This window comes from Plodia interpunctella, chromosome 8, assembly GCF_027563975.2.
Source record: "Plodia interpunctella isolate USDA-ARS_2022_Savannah chromosome 8, ilPloInte3.2, whole genome shotgun sequence".
Taxonomy (NCBI): domain Eukaryota; kingdom Metazoa; phylum Arthropoda; class Insecta; order Lepidoptera; family Pyralidae; genus Plodia; species Plodia interpunctella.
The window spans coordinates 9,399,275-9,419,622 of record NC_071301.1 but is presented as its reverse complement, the minus strand read 5'-3'; the positions used below and the strand labels follow the sequence as shown (position 1 = coordinate 9,419,622).

General features: G+C 34.9%; 4 protein-coding genes across 5 annotated transcripts; 2 read left to right on the top strand and 2 right to left on the bottom strand.

The window, feature by feature from the left end:
* Positions 1–153: 153 nt before the first annotated feature.
* On the bottom strand, positions 154–4,600 carry LOC128672082 (lipoma-preferred partner homolog). Its single transcript, XM_053748990.2, has 3 exons — positions 3,533–4,600; positions 2,871–3,106; positions 154–2,514 (listed from the first exon to the last, which is right to left on the bottom strand). Exons 1-3 carry the CDS (start codon positions 4,322–4,324, stop codon positions 2,274–2,276), a joined length of 1,269 nt encoding a protein of 422 aa, XP_053604965.1. The 5' UTR covers positions 4,325–4,600; the 3' UTR covers positions 154–2,273.
* Positions 4,601–5,720: 1,120 nt separating this feature from the next.
* On the top strand, positions 5,721–9,155 carry LOC128672086 (uncharacterized). Its single transcript, XM_053748995.2, has 10 exons — positions 5,721–5,869; positions 5,998–6,031; positions 6,172–6,203; positions 6,392–6,412; positions 6,572–6,730; positions 7,211–7,391; positions 7,662–7,912; positions 8,068–8,226; positions 8,446–8,566; positions 9,038–9,155. Exons 1-10 carry the CDS (start codon positions 5,819–5,821, stop codon positions 9,043–9,045), a joined length of 1,017 nt encoding a protein of 338 aa, XP_053604970.1. The 5' UTR covers positions 5,721–5,818; the 3' UTR covers positions 9,046–9,155.
* A 119-nt stretch (positions 9,156–9,274) lies between these two features.
* On the top strand, positions 9,275–12,208 carry LOC128672080 (uncharacterized protein). The gene is made up of 5 exons (XM_053748988.1): positions 9,275–9,624; positions 9,950–10,096; positions 10,176–10,409; positions 10,929–11,621; positions 11,899–12,208. The coding sequence occupies exons 1-5, from the start codon at positions 9,511–9,513 to the stop codon at positions 12,109–12,111; spliced, it is 1,401 nt and encodes a 466-aa protein (XP_053604963.1). The 5' UTR covers positions 9,275–9,510; the 3' UTR covers positions 12,112–12,208.
* Positions 12,209–12,485: 277 nt separating this feature from the next.
* Pak3 lies at positions 12,486–20,022 on the bottom strand. 2 transcript variants are annotated; one of them, XR_008404907.1, is made up of 3 exons: positions 19,100–20,005; positions 15,547–17,531; positions 12,486–15,513 (listed from the first exon to the last, which is right to left on the bottom strand). XR_008404907.1 is itself a non-coding variant. In XM_053748985.1 (2 exons), the coding sequence occupies exons 1-2, from the start codon at positions 19,797–19,799 to the stop codon at positions 16,738–16,740; spliced, it is 1,494 nt and encodes a 497-aa protein (XP_053604960.1). In that variant the 5' UTR covers positions 19,800–20,022; the 3' UTR covers positions 12,486–16,737. The 2 variants fall into 2 exon arrangements, 1 of the variants encoding a protein (XP_053604960.1); XM_053748985.1 differs by having other exon boundaries at positions 12,486–17,531; positions 19,100–20,022.
* Between the last annotated feature and the right edge of the window lie 326 nt (positions 20,023–20,348).

The window sequence follows — 20,348 nt, the reverse complement described above, 5'->3', positions numbered from 1 at the left end:
CTGATAACAATTTAGGACGATAAGTTTTTATCTGCAAAATATTCTTTTACGAGGATATGTGTACACGTAAAAAAATCTTTTTGAGCGCAATACGATTTGCGTTTTCGCAAAAATTCAATTTTCAACACAGTTAAGGTAAATTAAAATACGACGTATTTTCACCTATTTATTTTGAATTTCCAAATACATAACATCAATACAATACACATAGTACAACATACCAGCAGCATTACACACTGTAACGACTAGGATGCCTATATTTTGAATAAACTTTCAATCTTAATACTAATACATCTTATAACATTAAGTACGTGTTGTCATTATTCTATAAATTGTAAAAAATGTATAAAATGAGCAGTAAACTTAACACAACCCAAATAATAGATCCTGTTTATTTATACAAATGTAACATAACATGGCACTATTTATTAAAAACTTACTAATACAAAAATGTATAAACTCAATAAGTCCAAAGTATTTACTACCAAAACTAAAAATTCAAAAAATTAAAAACTAAATAGAGCTTAGTGTCATATACAACCTAAATCTTACAATACTTAAAAATACAATCACATAAAAAAATCCTATACAGAAATAATACTGTAAACCGTCGTTATATCAGTTCTACACAGCCTTTCTTACTTAAATGCGTTTAGGAATGTATATTTATTTTTATCAACTATAAATACGCGCTTTACAAGATGTGGAAATGTATAATAATAGTAATGTACCTAGTTATATAATGTATTACATATTCTGCATCTTGTAATGAATATTGATTAATGTGGCAAATTCGCAATGAATTTATAAGGAGGTGTGGTTGACTGTACGTAAATGTTATCCTAAGATATATTTTGCACTTTTATAACGTGTACGAAACGTTATACGTAACTATCTTCGTGAGACAAGTACTAATTACTATACAATATCTAATTTATGTTATTTATATGATGGATCAATTGTTGACACATAGTTTCAAAAATCGTGGACATGAGTTGCGGAAAAGGTCTGGGGCTCCACTGCATGGGTGTAGTGACTAGTATTCCTCTATTCCGAATACTAGGCCTTCCGTTAAAATTTTAAGTGGAACTGGTAGGGCTAGACCCAAATCCAGTGGGCCCTCAAGACTTTTTTCACTACGTTCACAATGAACAGCCTTTTATTTTCGTCGTCCACTGGTCGTTTCATCATTTCAATTAAATTAATTTGACCAGGTTGGGGCCCACTTCAAGCTACGTCTCTAGTAGTACGTCTCTACTATGTTCAGTGGAACATGGGTCGGTATAGTCAGTCAGTACCAAGACAAATGGGGCATTGTCGTGTCCATAGCTTGCAGTTACTATGACTAATCAGGCAGAGCTACGGACTATAATGCGATAAGATAATGTGCTTTACTACAATTATGTACATAGATTTAATTGAAAATGTAATATTAATCCTTTCAAGGACACCCAAGAGACACAAAAATTTTTACTTGTTATAAAGTTGGTAGACGTTGTGTCCTAAAAAGGGTTAAAAATAGGCTGACAACTTTTAGGCCTAAAGACAAATTATATTTTATTACTCAAGGAATATATCATATAATTACTATTGAGTATGGACTCGAATAAACTTCAATCTAATCATAGGTAGCGATCTTTTTTTTTTCATTTTGAATCGTCATTCGTTGAATAATATCTACGCATATATGTGACGAAAAGTTCATACGACAAAGATGATTAATGAATACATAATATCACAAACATCTGGCGTTGTTTATGCCGCGTTTAATGAATGGGCTAGCCTTCCAATTAAATGGCTGATTTAACCAGATGGCTGCGACATATACACAATATTCGCATATGAGGTAAATTTCTAAAAATTATATAAGTCGAACTGTTAACATGGTTACCACCACTGCACATAGATTTTATTATTACTGTGCCATTAGTGTGGTTTCTATAAATGTAGAAAAATCAGTCTTATAGAAATAAACAAAAAACGGAGTGAAATAGTGTCCATGCGAGAAATAAGTACTTCCACATGCCACCACATTTAAAGTTAGTAAAGAGAAATTAAGACTCCTTTGAAAGTTTAAAACAAATGCCGATGGTAGTTATTAAATTAATTAAAAAAATTAGTAAAAAAGCACGAAGCACAATATCACGGTCATCGGCATCCCTACTTGAAAAACCATCTTGCATTATTTCTTTCTTATCGAGTGTATTATTGTTAACACTGGTGTCAGAATTTATTCAAGTCGCCTTAAGGCATCTGACATGACTTACGATTGTTTAGTTTATATTCCTGGACAAATCCTGTATCCTCCTAGCGTTGCACTCGCGGCAGTAGAGGTGGTCGTCGAGCGGGTAGCAGCCGCGGCCCTCCAGACGCGAGCACAGCGAGGCGCCGCAGTCCTCGCAGGCGTAGCACGCGATGTGGAAGCTCCTGTCCAGCGCCACGATGCGGACAGTCTCCTCCTGGCCGCCCTCGGGCACTATGGGCTCGCGGCACGCGGCGCAGCGGGGGGCGTACCTGACGGTTTGGATATTTAGAGCATCTCACCGCTTTCTGATCAAATATATTGACATAACCTGACAGATAAGACTGTGTGGTGTGATTGGCTAGGTAGTAGCTATCTAACACTTGTGAAACACAATTTTTAAGACTGTATGTTACTTACAGGCTATCAGATTCTTATCACCAACCTATGAAACAGGCACTAGCTGGTACATGTTTGACTCATGTTTGAAGGACAGACCATACTTGTATTAGGTCCACCAGGACCTAATACAAGTATTGTCGTGTGGCATAGTCACCAGACTATGCCACATGAGGTTGACTTTAGATGACTTTAAAAAAACCAAAAGAAGATTACTAAAAATTACTACCTTTTATGAAAATCTTCAATACAGTGAATACGGTTCACAGCATCAACTGTAAATGGGATGCCGTCAAGGCTCTTCTGGCAGACAACACATGTGAAGCACCGAGGATGGTAGGGCTTCCCGGTCGCTCTCAAGATCCTGTCCAGGATAGGATCACCGCACACACAGCATTTCTCTAATGTGTCAAGATAGTCACGTTCACAGAGTGCCTTGCCCTGTACTGCGTAGAACGGACGGCCCTGTAAATGTTGCCATATATTGATTAGTGAAATATTTGCATGCAAATACATTGATTGTATTTGCCATTATTGATTGGTATACAAACTCATATGGTATGAGTAGGATTGAGACCAATACTCTGGGATCTTTTGATTTATTACTTTCTAATTTCTAGAAAAGATTTTATTTAATAACCAGTTATTAAACATGAAAAAACATATCTGTTTTTGAAAATACTTCTTTTCCTTACTTCCCTCACTGATTCGAGAGAAGTAAGGTGGGTTTTTTCTAATTAATTTACATGCTGAGAAATTTTCTTAATTTACAAAATAATCTTGAGAATATTGACACTTCACATTCAGTTTAGATAAAATCTCCAAACTCCACTAAAGTTGCTACTAGTGTCATGACATATCTTATAATCAAAAGCTGAAATTTGTGTGTACCTGCAAGTTAATCCCACAATGTTGGCAACAGAAACACTTAATGTGGTAAATCCTCTCCATGGCAGTACATCCAGTGGTCTCTCCCATGATCTTCTCCCCACATCTGTAGCAATTTCCACAGTATAGCTCATCTTCTGGCTCCGGGGTCGGTTCTACAGTAGTACCAACATAACCACCATACAGTGATGTACCTGACAGTTGGCTACATGGCCTAGGGTTTATTGGCTCATATAGGGACTCATAAGTAGATGATGTCTGTGATCCACCATAGGTTGAGAAGTCTTGGGCGTTTACAGAAGCTGATGAAGGAGGATAGGCAGACCCAGGCCTCCTCAATTCACTATAGTTTGACTGTGCTCCCATGTCACTGATCCTTGACACCTCAGATCTGGCATCTCTGTCTCCATAGATGCTCTCAGCCATATTTCGCTGCATAGGAATGTTAGAATATACATGATTCGTTCCTCCTGGAGGCAATAAATTGCTGTACAGGAGAACGTCCCCGCTTCTTCCACGAGCCGAATTCCTCACGATACAACTCTTCACTGGCACCAAATTGGAGTACGTCGAGCTTGTGCGGCTGCCGTACTCTAGTCTGGAGGAGTAGGACGGCTCGCAGGCAGACTTCACCATGCAACTTTGAGGTATTTGCGGCAAGGGCGCCTTACTTTTTTTCGGTGGTATCGCAGGTTTCTTCTTAGCCGCATTGATATCATCTTGTAGTTTCGCATCTAATTCATTTGCATATATCCGGAGATCGGCTAACTGTTTATCTAATGTACTCATCATCATGGCAATAATAAATTTGTCTTTTATCCTTGATTAATAATATTTATTCACAATTTTCGAGAAAAACTAAACAACACCCAGTTTCATTGTTTGATGCGAAATTGACAGATAACTGACAGTTTCAAATTATGATTTTTATCTGTGCCATGATTTGGCAAAGACATTGATTGGTTGTCTGTCTTCGATTTTTTTTCAGGGACCGGACAAGCTGTTCGTTTGCTTAATCATTTGTAAAGCTTTTCCTTATTCTTCGTGTAACCTGTTCAATGGCTAACCCAATCCAATGACTATCCCTTTTTAAAGGATTTCCCATATGAGATGACTAACTCTTTAGAAGGGGTAACCCATTCGTTATAGCGCTTATCCTGTTTGGCTTTCCCCTTAAATGTCTGCAGGGGGAGAGGGGTGTAGTTTTCATCACACCCCGCTCCTGCGCAAATTTGCGTAGCTCCGTGTGTGAAGAGCCTAAAAGACACGAAACGACACATTGAATCGTGTAATAATAACGCATCGCTTTACCGCACGCGCTTAGTAGGCATTTGTTGTGCATTGCAATTTATTCAAATTAAGACCGTATGGCCTGAGCTTAAAACATAATTTAGCCGACTATCTGAACGGGTAATCCCTTCGTATGACTTACATAAAAGAAAGGGTTTTGTAGTCGTTGATATAGCGCTTACCAAAGCAAATTGAAGGGGTTACAGCACCGAACGGCTTTCGAAAGCAAATCCATTCCATAAACCCCTTCAAAACGGAAGGGATAGCGGCCCTGTTTTTTTTGCCCCATTCATTTCATTAAGTAGTAAAACTGGCGAAAGATGGAGCCATGAAACTTAAAAAAAAATCTATAGGCGTATTTAACTAATATTTCCCATTATGTTATTCAAATATCCTTTGCAAAATTGGCTGATGCAAAATAGTGCTGGGTTGGTTGAAGGAATAAGAAAATAAAGTTCCGGCCTTCATTTTGTTGCTGCAGTTGGTCCTGTGCACCATCAGGCAATGGTTCGGGAAACAAACCGGGAGAGAGAGAGAGATCCTCTTGACCGTTTGCCATCCTATTCCTTTAAAAATAGTAGGTAACGAAATGAGAATTAACATTTCCATACTACTTCCGGGCCATCTCATACAAGCAGATTGGGCGTTGTAAAAAGACGACACCGATATACAAAAGGTATAGCGCTCTGTGCTGTTTCTTCTCGTACTCATATTCCTAATTATAATTATGCATTTCACTTTATTGTATGAGCAAAACGGAAGATATAATGGAGTCTATAGTTTTCGTAGTATACGGAAAAGACCCAGTTTTTTTATAAATTGGTGTTTTTCTTTTTGTTTGATATCGTAACGTAACTCGTTAAATCCACTACCACTGGCTTCAATTAGTTTTTATTACAAAAAACTAAAACAAAACCAATTATTTTAAGTAAAATTAATTGGCAAGTGAGGTTTATTGATGTATTGTTTTATATTCGATTTTCCAACGGCAGCGTAAGCATGTTCCGATTGAAAGAATGTCGTTTATATATTTTTGTAATTCTTGTACAGGTAAGAAAAACCCATATATTAATCATACCCTAAATTAATCATATCTAATACAGATATAATTTATAATTTATCTGAATGAATCTCAAATTTCATTCCAACCGAACATAATAATTATTATTTTTGTTTAGTTTCATCTAACAACGTCTCAATTGGAAGATGATGGTAAGCAGGGAAACTATTTATACAATTACTGCAAAGTATCGTTGTGTCTCTATGGCACTATGTGAGTAATTTAAATATTCGTTAACATTATTTGTAACATAATATTATTTAAAACTTGTTTATTTTAATTTATTTAACAGAAGGTCAAACGATCGAGCCACCCGAAGAAGAAGTAAGTAAGAAATTTAAACAAACTAATCAATTCACTTTGACATGACTATACTTAACGCAGTTATAATATACAGTATGTAAGCTAAGCGATGGTTATCTACTATTATATTACAGACACATTTACTTTCATAGATTTACTTATAAATAAACAATGGTTTAATAAAATCTTATCTTTATTCTTATTTTCAGTGGCACATGGACTTTATGCCGGTAAGTAAAACAAACGTGTTTGTATTTATTTAGTTTAATTAGGTACTTTTAAAACAAGTGAATAAAATCAGTGTGTTTCTATCATACTTACATCCCAATAACGAACTACTTATAATAAGTAGGTACTGGTATTTCATGTTATCTCTCTCTTCTTTGCAGACTGGTTACCTGCCGGACAATGTATACAGGGAACTGGCTTGGTACGGAATCCTACAGATCCAGCCTTTGCACCACAGTGCGAAACACAAAGTAGCAGCTCAGTTGATCTGGCAGCATACTCTCGGGAGACCCCATGTTATCCTTGAAAGTCCGCCACAGGTGTGTTGTTTTCGTGAATCCTTTAAATTTTGCACCATGTAGCATTCATGTAGTCATGCATAGCATGTAGTAAATTAATGTTACCAGCCACTATTTAAGTGTTTTATGTATGGATAAAAAAGCCAAATGTATGGAATTTGGCTACAAGAAAATACCATCGATGGAAGAAAGTAATTGATCGAAGTATTGCGGCCGAGTTCTCTGTCTCGGCCAAAAGATCAGTAAACCACCTTCCGGTTGATCAGATGACAATGTTTAGCTAACTGGAAAACGTTGGATAACATCCTTATCTTGATTTTGTGCTAGTCTCATCATAAGACAGGAAATGGCGCGAAAAATCGATTTTATATTCGCCGAGTCAGCTGTGTGGTGGATGGATGTGTAGCTGAAATTAATACCAATTGTAAATCAACTTGTGTTTTCTTGATTGATCAAGGTGTAAAAAAAATGTACTAACTAAATAGCTCTACTTACTTCCAGTCAACCCAATCGCCTGGGAAGGTAAGTCGTCAGATCTTGGCGGAGGACGCGTCCAAATGGTCTCGGGAACAGCGGGCGGCACAGGAAGTGTTGATGGAGAACATCAAGAGTGGGGGTAACGGCTTGACCGTGAGGACTGTCGTCAGTGCCAGCAAGAAGACCATTTATATCATCCAAAATGGTAAGTGAAGCCGGGGTTTTGAGCGAGTTTTATTCAGAACTTTTGAATAGAGCAATATTATTGACGATTTTCGTCGCCTTCATGATATTTTGTCTTTTGTGTGGAGTATTTGCTATAGGCATTTCTTTCATGTTATTTTCAGTTTTACTTTGAGATTCTTTATAAAATAATTGTTTTATTTATTCATGTTATTATCTCAGTCACCATCCTTCCACAGCTGTATTCCTATTGTAGATTACTATTATATGTAAGTAAGTATTATACTTTCAGGAAACTACTTCACATGTCCAGAAGGTTCAGAGCCTGATTTGGATGCATATAGAATACAAGCTAATATGCATGAACGTAAATGTACTTATGGGAAACCATCGATCCCAGTACAAATTGACCCTTGCATAGAAGGTGAGACGGCTCCCATCGAATACTCCTTTAATGAAGGTTGGATGTTCTGCTTTGGCAATGGAGACAGAGAGAGCAATTATTTCAATAATGGAACCTTAGATTGCGGGCATAAAGTTAAAGTAAGTTCTGTTGCGGTGTTCTTACACTAGCTGGCTTCCTATTGTAATTTATCTTATCTTAAAAATTTAATGATAATCGACAAACTACTATCATTTCGGTCATATTGTTTTATATCTCATCGATCCAATTTTCTATTTTTTGATGATATTTGCAGGTTCCAATGCAAACATTTTTAGATGACTGCGCCATTGACAATAACATTGTAATCACTTTCGATTACTTTGGAGACGAGCCTCGAAAGGATATGATGCATAACGCCACACTTTGTCAGTCTTGGGATCCATGCCGGCTGTCATACTTGTACAGACTCGAGGTGAGAAAAAAAAAAATTTTTCGAAGTTTATCAGTTATCATCGAACATGTATTTCGGCTAACGTGTTGTGGTAGCCACACATATAACAGGCAGGAAATATCCGCGATAGACTACCGTGTGGCCGAAGGAAACCTACACTTCGTGGATTACAAATTTTAGATGAAGCAGGAATGTTCTGAGTTCGTCTTTGAATGTATTTAAATTTTATGATGTTTTTAGCCACCACCACAAGGCATGGCGCCTGCATTCCCCACGACAACGCAAAACCCATGCGAGACTACAATTTGTCCCGAGTGTTATGAAGGTGCAACTAATGAAGATGTAGGCGAAAGGATGGAAAGTAAGTTGCTCAATTTATATTTTAACACACAATAAAACCTCATTATAGTACCAACGTAAAAAAAAATCTTGCCTGCAAAGAGTTGATGGGCTGAGTACATACTGCCGAGCCAACGAATGCTTGCGAAGGGTATTTAGCTGTTATAGGTTGTTTCAAATGTACCTACTGTACCTACAGGCCGCACGCGGGGCTCTTCTAAAACTATGAGTAGGTACCATTGCATGTTATAGGTTTTCTCGTTGTAGGTGCTAAAAACAGTTAGGCCTCATTGGAATACCCATGGAACTGATAGTAGTAGTAGTATATATTATGTTAAAATCGTGAGGAATAGTATAGTTACTCTTAGGAATTGTTTCCTAATTTATCTTCATCGGAATGTTCCCAAAATAAAAAGGTTTTCATTTTGAGGAATGACATATCCATAATTAAAATAATCTCTATTAATCACTTTTTATTCTCGTTATTTTTCAGTTAACTAATAAACACGTGAGTAGCATCAATAATACCATAGAAGTACTATTTGTAAAATGTTCATCCGTGAAATGTATTGTAATGAAATTTATTTTAATAAATAATTATTGAAGTCAAATCGTTTTTTACACTCTACGGAAACTTCCACGTTTCTTTAAAAAGCATTCTATCTTTGCATAAGTAGGTATTCCAAGTCAAAAAATAATTCCTTATAAAACCACAGATATAAGAACATTGATGTTCTTATAGGTATCTGTGTACAAAATTAAATATAGGGTGTAAAATATGTTTGCAATAACTAACAGTGACAGTCAGACATTTTTTTATTTTAAAAATGTCACTGTTAGTGAAATGTGTCTTTGTCACTGTCGCATGTGCTCATCATGCATGCGTTGCGTCATGTCATAAACTTATAGGATTTGATTTGATAAAGTTTATGTTTGTTTGCTCAATATAAATTAAATATAAGTAAAATGGTTATTTTATACAATTTTCAAGAAATATATGAAGTGTGTTCTAAGACTCAGGTATTAAATTTGCCGAAACTAAAAGAAAATTTACCCGAAATACGGTATGAAGATGATGTGGTAAGTCATATGATATTATCTTGTGGTTATATTATCCTGAATATTTTTGTTGTTTTTACTAGTGACTGAACAATAACTGTCGGAGAATCGAAATAGAAGTTAAATATTGGGTTCTCACAATTAATACATATACTACATACCACTTTGTTACCTTTTTATGGTTTATCTACAATCTTTTTGAAATCAAGCATACTTATAGATAAAAGTTCGGAGATGTACATAGTCCCATTGGAAATTTATGGAAGTAAGGCAAAACAAAAGCTAGTTCTTGTTACAATTAATTTTATTACCTATTTACCAACTTCTTCATTGTTATTAATTTTAGGTCTTTTGTACAGACTACAGTATACCTTCACTGCATCTGCCATTCGCAGACACAGGTATTTATAATTTCCCTATATGTGAGAGCAAACAATTGACGGCAGAAGATGGAGACTGCAAAGTGGTGTATGAAGTCACTTTTGATATCAAGGTATGTTTAGTAAAGTGTAAAAGAAATTTAAATAATTTAGTAGCTATAAATAATATAATAAGACATTTATTGTTTACAGAACAGCAGTTTTAACTTCAAACCAGGAGATACTATAGGTATAATTCCTCATAATGATACAGATAGTGTCAATTACATATTGGAACATTTGGACCTGACTTCTAAATCAGATTCACAGTACCACCTGAGCTGGGGAACTTCTCAGAATGTGAAATTACCACCACATTTGCCTGTCAAATCTTCTCTCAAAGTTGTTTTGACAAGATTTCTGGATTTAAGAAGTGTTTTAAAGAAAGTAAGTACATTATATGCAATGCAACTATAGCACATTTTTTTTTATTTATCTTCAAGAATTTTTGATTGATGTATTCGAAATTAATAAATATATCAAATCAGTTCCCTTCTCACCATACCCATAAAGAGGTAGTGGGAATTTTCATAAAATAATTAAAATTACTTCCATTGTCCCCATTTTGATAAAATCATAATATAGAAGTGCATAGTCATAGTTAAATCATAATATATGTAGAAGTGCATAGGCTGGCATAGTCTCACCAAGCCAAGTAACATAAAAGTGGGAATCAAGAGCTATACCTATTATTTTATATCCTAAGTGACAAAAAAGTCAGATATTTTGGGGACAATAGAATACACTATGAGGTTGACATAGTCATAGTAGATTAAATAATTTAAAAAAGGATAATAATGATTTTCCGATAAAATAGTACCTATTTATTTGCTTTTAATATTATACAGCATGTTAGCCTGGACACTAGATGTCAATTGAAATATACATAAATTATTTATTTTCCAGTTATTTCTACTATCATTATCAAGGCACACAAAGGACGAGAGAGAAAGAAAAGTTTTGGAATACCTCTGCAGCAGAGAAGGTTCAGCTGCTTACAACACACACATTATGAACAAACATTTCTGCATACTGGATTTATTTACACATTTCAAATCCTGTAAGCCTCCTATAGAAATCCTACTGATGAATCTTCCTAGACTATTGCCACGGCCATATTCTGTTTTAAATAGTAATTTGAAAAATCCCGACATACTGAAGATATGTTTTTCTGTTGTAGAACTAGAAAATAACAGAAAAGGGCTAACAACAGGCTGGCTGGAAAACCTTTCCAGAGAATCCACTATTGAACGTAAACTGGAGAAATTAAGCCTTAAAGAATGTAATGGAGTACCTATTTATTTAAGGAAGAATATAACAGGCTTCTCTATGCCTGAAGTTGTTGAAACTCCTCTAATTTTAATAGGTCCAGGTACAGGAATTGCACCGTTTATTGGGTTTTTAGAAGAAAGGCAATATTTGAAAGAAACTAAGGATATTCAGTTGGGAAAGACATGGCTGTTTTTTGGATGTAGAAATCCGAAATTAGATTTTATCTATGAAAAAGAATTGAAGGAATATTTAGATAAAGGAATATTACATAAATTGAGCACAGCATTTTCTAGGGTGGAGGAGAATAATGGGGTAAAATATGTGCAGGTGTGTATTTATTATTTACTTTAACATTTTTTCTTGCACATGAGAAAATTATGAACTAGTAAGTAGTACTAAATTACAGAGTAGCTTTAGCCTATGGCTTCGGTCACATAAGCCTTTGGAGCAATATAATATTTACTGGAACAAAATATATAAAAGTAAACAGTAGTGTATGGTCTTTCCTTATGAATAAAATGTTTGCATTTACATGACATGATCCTATCGATAAATGAGTAGTGTATGTCAAAACAACTTGCTTCATCAAAAAATTTGATTCCAGGATGCAATACTACAAAACGCCGAGGATGTGGCTAAATGGATAAAAGAAGGCGCTTCTATTTTCGTCTGTGGCGATGTGAAGAAAGTAGCGCCACAAGTGAAAAGCGCGATACAAAATTGTTTGATAAAAAATGGAGACACAGAACAAGAAGCAACTGATTTGTTATCAGACATGGTTGCGAAAAAGAAATATCTAGTCGATATTTGGAGTTAGTGTTGCTATTTTGAACAATACTTAAGTTATTACTGGTATAGCAGCATATTATGTTGTTATTTTTACATAATAATTTAATAAAACTTTCTGGTCCGTGGGTTCTGTGATGTTTGTGAAATATCGAGATACGATCGAGAAGATTTTTATAGAGAACGCCAGTAGAGGCGAAATTTATTATTATACGAGTAATACGCAAGAAAAAAACGGAATGGAGTTTGTGTTTGTAAGTACATGAGAAATTACTCCCAACAATATTATGAAAAAAAAAATCAACTGATTTCAACATCGGGAAGTTGATCAAAGCTTTTAAAAATCACAGTTTTAATAGGGCAACTAATATTTTTTAGGTTTATTTAAATAAAAAACACTATATATAAAGTTTACAAAAATAATTTAATAGGCAATTATGCAATAATAAAATGTTCAAAAAGTGTAATTGGTGTGTATAAACTTACAGACTACATACAGCAGTAGCAAACACAATTTATGATACACGAATTCGTTGCGTGTGAAAACTACAACTAAAGCAGCGTTTCTCAACCTTTTAGAACCACAACAACTTTTCAAATAAGTAACATAAAATTTTCATTATTAATGTAATTATAATATTAACACTTTTTTAATCACATAATACAGTATCCATAAATTATAACCATATTTAAATTGAAATAATACATTAACTAATACTTATCCAAGATAAAATTAAATTCATACATTGTACAAAATGTGTAACTGAAAATAAAAGCACCATTTGGTGTTGTGCTTGATCGACTAGTACCTATTTGTATGGACCTCAGAACACAAAAAATCTACAACACATACTAATATATGTTATATTGATGTCAGGCTAAGTTGGTATCTATGCCCATCCCAAATAGGCTTAATTTACTTTGACAGTAATACGAGACATTAACGTCACTATTTAATTATATTTTTATAACATTTTCCGAGTCGATTACAATCGCGTAATTTAATTTTCATAAGGTTAAGAAACGCTGACCTATAAATAGATTGTAATATTAAGAGCTATTGCTTACCCTGATGCCGCAATATAACGCCGAACTATCGCATACCCTTTCACACATCATAAGATTTTCGTAGCGAGCGAGAGAGATAGCAATAATTCGTCCGATAATAGGGCCATGGGGTTACAGGCACTCGCGGTGGAAACATAACCAATGCCCTTAAACATACGCCTAAAATTAGATATCCTGTTCCCATACAAGGAAAAATCTGCAATATACGAGAATAGCATCGTTTGAGCTATTAACGTTGCTAAATTCAGCTGATAGTAGTGAATTGCTATCTCGCTTTACATACTTTGAAGCGATAGAGACAAATATATCTTGTATCAAATATTTGTAACAATAATATTTCTGAAATTGCAGCAATTTAAAAAGTAACTCTTATATAATTAGCAAGCTTAGAATTTACATATAAGAAAATGTGAAAGTTCGTTACTTGATACTTGTCGCTTTTCTGCGGGTCGTATTTATTTATTCTTAGACATCAATTAATATTGTGTAATGCAAGCAGCAAATGTAATAAAATTTACAGCTAAAACATCAGCAAATCTTATTAAGGCATCATTTTATAGTTCTCAGAAAGGCGCGAATTGGTTATATATGGTTGCGCGTCTCTCGTTTTCTCTGTCTGTTTGGCCAAAATTCAATTCACAAATAATACGTGAATTTTCGTTTCGACGTACCTACATTGTTGGTTTTTCCTCACAGTGAATAAAAACTCATACAAACAAAGCAATGTACGTACATTCGCGTTGCGAAAAGATCTGAGTTCGTCGATAGTGGGTGGCCAGCAGGAGACATGTTTGAATTCGTACGAATATTCGTTATGTGTTCTAATATTAGAACACATAATTTTTAAGACTTAAGTTAAAAAGTTAGCTCCTTTTTTTGTATTGTCACTTGATGTTTCATGATAAAAATGGTTTTATAATATAAATGGAACCAAAAGATTTGAACTTCAATGAAATAACATTTATAATTAGGCTATTTCACAACAATACAAGTTTCAATGACATTTTTTTTCTAAATGTATATAACGTCAATGGAACTTGTATCATAGTGATGTCAAAATTCGTCATTAATTCAGACTTGAACAGCATTCCTTATATAGGTACTTAAAAAATTGTAAATCACGTTATTAATAAAGTTGCAAGTAAAGTGATATTAAATAATCATGTTTTTTTTATTTAATTATTATTAATATTTTCTATGCTGTGAAATGTTATGAATTTTAATTACCTAATTGTCAGTTTTTATTATAACACTTGTAGTAGTTTATATGATTTTGCGAAAGGTAATTAAAGTATTGGTACATACAACTAGTCCCATAATGATGCAGTTCTTTAACTCTGTCTGCCAAGGGCGCCGGATGAGCCTCAATCATTATGGATGGCAGTTTTATTAACCAAATTAGTAATGTCGTAAGACATTCCATGGGCAAAGGTACCTTATCGTCGATTTTTAGTTACGCATATTATTTTAATCTGCTACTCAAGAACTATTCAGATACAAAAATAAAAACACACACAAAAAACCCTCCATAAGGTACCTTTATCCATGTAACGTCATGTCGTCCTGGCCGATGCACTGCGTCAGACCTTAATTTAATTACATGGCCTTCGCGCCGATGTCACGAAATTGCATACAAGACTCGCTTCGTACCATAAGACAAAAAGACAATTGATCGAGTTTATATTTCAGAATATTCTTTATACTTATAAAATAAGACACACCTAATATTATATTTCGGCTTTAGTAAATAGAAAATTGCTGACCGGTTGTTTAAAAAATCATCAAGTGTATGGCCGATTAACTTTGTTGTGTCTTGCTCGAAACAGATCACAAAGAACAACAAATGAACACTGATAGTAATACGACTCAGTTTTTAGTACAACATAATTTTGCAAATTCTTACTTTGTGTGGTACGAACCGAACAATCAAATCCTCAATTTATTCTATGAATAAATAATCTGTAGAACTCAAGAGAATTCTCCTCGAATCTTACATACATTTATCTTCCAATGACCATCACTTGTTGGAAGAATCTTACTCTCAATCATCATACTTTTGTTCAAAGACAAAATAGGAGGTCATCACATAATACATTGCAGACGTATTACGTTTAGATACAGTCTTGTTATTAGGTTTACCGCGTTAGTTTACTCTAGAAAGCTCAGTATGAAAATACTCATTTGTTTACATTCTCAGGCTAAAAAGGAATGTTTGAATCATAAGATTGACTATGGAATTTCCGATTGTATGGAATATGGATAAACCAGAAGAGGCGTAATACTAGCTAAAATTTAATTATGTACATTTTTGGTTAAAATAAACATATTCCACGCACCAATATTTAAAAAATTTTAGATAGCAAAACTTAATAAGAAATTCATCTTTCAAAAATTTAACTAACAGGTTATTCTCGTTATGCATTACTAAATAGTGCTTCTACAGACAACATTGAAAGGATGAGCCATCAATTTCAATAGGCAAGCCAATTTGCCAATTATATGGTGTATTTTTGTAACAAATCCGAAGGGCAAGGTCAGCTCTGAGAAGACACCACTTCTAACCGTTTCAATTTGCTTTGGTATGGCTATATGGTAACAATAAATATATTTTTGAGCATCCTGCAATATTCCTCACAATAGATGGCACCACTAATTTTGAATATCTGTGGTTTTTAAATAACTAGAACGAGGATAACTTTTTTTAGAATGAAAACCAATACGGGCTTAAGTTCCACTTTGAAGACTTAAAAATATTTCTTTTGATTACATAATTAGGTTTCCATGAAGTTTTGCTATCTATAAAAATAGTTCAAATTATACAATTTTTAAATTACATAAATGCATTTCAACAAGCAACCAGCTCTTACGAATTGGACAGATTATTCTTAAGTAACTAGACAATGGTTTAAGGCGAATGCCTTAATACTTTGGAAATATATGGCATTTCAATATTGTACATCGTGTTTCATAGGCCATCGTAGTATGTCTTGCGTATATTTTTTGGTGTGATGTAAATATCTATAGATATCTGCAGATAACATATCTCGTCGATAAGACTTGTAGCGCATCGCGTATTGTCAAATCTTTTGTTTTACGCTAAATATAAAAATTTACATACATCTTTCAAAAATACGCGTCGTCACGGAATTAATTACTTACTACAACTTCAATATCAACGTTATATGAATAATTTCAAAATTACGTTTACCATTGAAAGAAATATTAGCAAAAAATACTTTTTGTAACATCCTTAATTTAACTTGAGGGCGAAGTGCGAATTTACATTTCACTTCTCAATATCGAATTGTTTCGAAGTGAGGCGCAGCGAACCAATCACATTGCAATGTGGTTGTTGTTGCGTCACAATGGCGCAATGTGATAGGTTCGCTGTGTCTCATTTCGAAACGATTCGAATGTGTGAAATGCACTCCCGCACTTCGCCTCGTGCTAGGTACAAAATACCTAAACAAATAGCAAAAATACTATCATAATATTGGCACCTCCATAAGTTCCTAAAGTTAACAATTAGATTAGAAAATCGCAACAGCTACAAAAGTGGGGTAAAAGGGGAATGGAAGAGTTACATTACTCAGTCATAATTTTTGTGTAGAATTTTCTGCGCGGCTTTTATGAGCGGCGTCAAGGTTCTTAGCTCCATGGCACACTCGAGGAACGGGTGTGCCAGTAAGTCGTCGGCGGTGGCGCGCATATCTACATCTACTTGAAGGCACTTGTCCAAAAAGTCTTGGAAATTGGGGGAGAGCTTCTCCCACCTTGGAATTTTGGGCCGTCCAACCGCAGCTATCAAATACAGAGCCCTCAAAGGAGTCTCCTTCATATAAGGCGGCTCCCCTTCTATCATTTCTATTGCCATGATGCCAAGAGACCAAACATCAACTTTCTTACCGTACTGTTTTCTGGTAACGACTTCTGGCGCCATCCAATAAGGCGTGCCGACCATAGTCTGTCTTTTTTCGTCGCCGACGATATTTGCACAGAAGCCAAAATCCGTCACTTTTACTGTGCCGTCCATGCCGAGTAGAACATTGTCAGATTTGATGTCCCTGTGGATTGTTCCTTTTGAATGTAAGAAAGATATTGCTTGGAGCGTCTCCCGGCATACGGCGGCTATCTGTCCTTCCTTCATGACTACTTCAGTGACTACGTCTGTCAATGAGCCTCCATCTAGCAACTCCATAGCGACCCAGAGATGATCGTAACTGAGGAAGGCGTCGAGAAAGTTGACCAAGTTTTTGTGGTTGAAATCTTTTAGGACATTGATTTCGTTGAGTATGAGTTCCTTTTTGGTCTGTTTGGTTAGGTCGATGTCCTTAATCGCAACCTTGGAGTTGTCCTTGCTATCTATGGCGATGAACACGACACCTGGTGACAAAGATGCAAGTTGTTATAATCATTCTTTTTATAATAAGATAGCAACATTTATTGTCTGCACGTCGCATTTTGTGATAATACTATTATTTTATGCTATTGCTGTGAATAATAGTATTCATAGCAATAGCATAAAATAGTTTATGCTTATGTAATACTCAAATTCTAGTTAATCTCTATTGGAGAACAATAGTCAAATACCTGATTTAAATCAATAAGTCATTTGCATATAATTATTAGTTATTTACAAAAATATGATAGACATTACAGAATATGGTATTTTTTGTCATATAATATGTCTAAATGTGTGTATGAATTATATCGAATGGATTACGATATTAGATAGTACATTATTTTTGTAGTTGGGGTTTAGATTTCCCGACACCTTAAAAACCTTTAACACTTTTAACATCTAGCTGTTGGCTGCAGCTCCGCCTGCTGTAGACATGTTTGAGCTCACATCATTAACTAAACATACATAACATAACATTCACACTTCGATCACATCAAAATCGGCCTAGCAGTTTAGCCGTGAAAGCATGACAGACAGACCAACTTTCGCATTTACAATACATATAGTAAGTATGGAGCTGTTACATTTAGATTGCGATGAGAAAATGCTTTAAAAAGTAAATGTTCTCACAAAAATGTTATAATAATGTTTTCACAAAACCCTGACAAATTTTATCATATCTGTGATACCCCGGAAGTATAGATTAGGGATAGGGTCTTGGCTCGATTCCATCCACCCAAGCCTATATCATATACAACACACAAACTTCTACTACACAGAGACAGTGTATTCAGTATTTATAGTTATTAGTAAGTTTAGAGGCCTTTGGCCTAGAGATTAACAACTAAGTGATAATAGAAGGGCAATGGTGGTTTGTATGACTATGCTTTACTTGATAATGTTACGCTAGTTGGTGTGTATTATCATTTCAATTAACATCTTATCTATATCAGTATCACTAATTCAATTGATTGGTCAAATTATCAGACTGATAGAGATGAGAGGAAATGATTCTGAAAACACTAGCCATGCTTTGCAGTTATGCTCCAGTAAACATTTTGGGATTCTGTATACGCAATATTCACAACTATTATTCAAAACGAACTGGAAAATAGACTCATTTTATTTTATAATACATAGGTACTTATATATTTTATTTTGATTGTTTTTTGATTTTGTTTATTATGATAATTTGTTAATTTTCTTACTCACTGATATAAAAGAATTTATTCCCAGTGCTGATGCTAAATATATTATTATTTAACATCTACCTTATGAAAATGGTGCAAATGCGCCAGTCAAACAATTGCTTATCTATTGTATCTTGATTCTGTGCGATCGACAGGGTTAAGTGTACCCTCTCTATTTAAATCTTTATTTATATGCATAATTATCACACCTATAATATTGTTACATTATTTCAAGCAGGCATATGCAGTTCTAAATCAAATCAATCTACATCTGATAGAAACAGTACACTATGTACACTGTTATTTCTAAAGTTTTAAGTATATCAAAGTAGTAGAATAAGCACATAACAATATATTACCTGAAGCCCCAGCACCCAGCTCCTTGACTCTCTCAAACCTCATGTATGGGTCATCCTTGTTACAGATCCGTCTTAGCTCCTCATAAACTTCCTCGTCAGTCAATGTGGACCTAATATCCTTCTTTCTCATGATCGGGCTCTCTTCAGGCTCATCTCCGATGAGAGTAAGGTCCTCCAAGACCGCCGTTAAGTCTACTGCAGCATCTTTTTTCTTTAAATTATTTGTTATAGGAGTTGCAGGCATAGTTTGTCTTTGCGAGTAAGTTTCTGTTGGCACAGTGTCTTCTTCACTACTTTGACCTATAGACAGGTCCGAATCCTGACTTTGATGAGCATTTTTGTGGTCTACTAGCTTCTTTATTTCCATGTCTTCTTTGGTAATTGCTTCAGGCGTGACAAAGGGTTTGAATGGCTCATCTTGAGCCTTCTCTTTTTGCATCTGGTACATGTGAAATATAACGGCTTTGATGGCCGCGTCTGGGTTCTCATTTTGTTCAGCTGGCGTGATCTGTGCATTTAAGACTCGAAGCCAGGGCGTTGGGAGGCCCTCAAGCATTCCAGTTTCCGAGTTTTTACTCACATGGATGTGTCGTTTCACATTCGTAGGCATTCCTATCTCTGCAACCCGCTCTGATTCCCTGTTGTTGTGCTTCTTCGAGAATAACTTCCCAAATACTCCGTGTTTCGAGCGCCCACTCATCCTGACTAGTTTTTGTAACTCTGGTACACAAACACTAGGCCATATCACTATGATTATGAGATCACAACACTACATCTCTCGCAAGATAGTCACGAAAATCGTGAAACACTAGATTTTGTCTAATAGGAGTGGTCTAGGTTTCTAATCAGAGGGACGACGGACAGAAAAAGCAGCACAGCACGGCAGGCACTTTATCATCTGTCAAACGAAAGATGTACGAACGAATACGATACGTTTCAAGTAATCGCTCAACGAAAATTACATCTTGGTTACTGTAAAATAACTTTAGATTATTAAATACAAAAAACACTTGATTGAATTTTAATCTTTATATATATATTATCATTTTACCATAAATCATACAATTTTGTAAGTTTTAATAAATCTAATTAAATCAATATACTTGTAATATATTTGTAAGAGTGAAATGAATCGTATCACTATACGTGCTTGTCACACTATTATTACGCTGAAGATAAAATGGAATTTCGGGTGATTCATCGGATCGCATACAGAACACGCATGTAGTGGAAAATAAATTTATAGAAA

Excerpts from the sequence above, each read along its gene's own strand:
- LOC128672082 (XM_053748990.2), bottom strand. The coding sequence starts at position 4,324 with ATGATGATGAGTACATTAGATAAACAGTTAGCCGATCTCCGGATATAT. Across the intron at positions 3,107-3,532 it reads ATTGTGGGATTAACTTGCAG|GGCCGTCCGTTCTACGCAGT; the intron begins GTACACACAAAT and ends CAACATTTACAG. Across the intron at positions 2,515-2,870 it reads ATTGAAGATTTTCATAAAAG|GTACGCCCCCCGCTGCGCCG; the intron begins GTAGTAATTTTT and ends CCAAACCGTCAG.
- LOC128672086 (XM_053748995.2), top strand. The coding sequence starts at position 5,819 with ATGTTCCGATTGAAAGAATGTCGTTTATATATTTTTGTAATTCTTGTA. Across the intron at positions 5,870-5,997 it reads TTTTTGTAATTCTTGTACAG|TTTCATCTAACAACGTCTCA; the intron begins GTAAGAAAAACC and ends ATTTTTGTTTAG. Across the intron at positions 6,731-7,210 it reads TCCTTGAAAGTCCGCCACAG|TCAACCCAATCGCCTGGGAA; the intron begins GTGTGTTGTTTT and ends ACTTACTTCCAG.
- LOC128672080 (XM_053748988.1), top strand. The coding sequence starts at position 9,511 with ATGGTTATTTTATACAATTTTCAAGAAATATATGAAGTGTGTTCTAAG. Across the intron at positions 10,097-10,175 it reads AAGTCACTTTTGATATCAAG|AACAGCAGTTTTAACTTCAA; the intron begins GTATGTTTAGTA and ends TATTGTTTACAG. Across the intron at positions 11,622-11,898 it reads ATGGGGTAAAATATGTGCAG|GATGCAATACTACAAAACGC; the intron begins GTGTGTATTTAT and ends ATTTGATTCCAG.
- Pak3 (XM_053748985.1), bottom strand. The coding sequence starts at position 19,799 with ATGAGTGGGCGCTCGAAACACGGAGTATTTGGGAAGTTATTCTCGAAG. Across the intron at positions 17,532-19,099 it reads GCTGGGTGCTGGGGCTTCAG|GTGTCGTGTTCATCGCCATA; the intron begins GTAATATATTGT and ends CTTTGTCACCAG.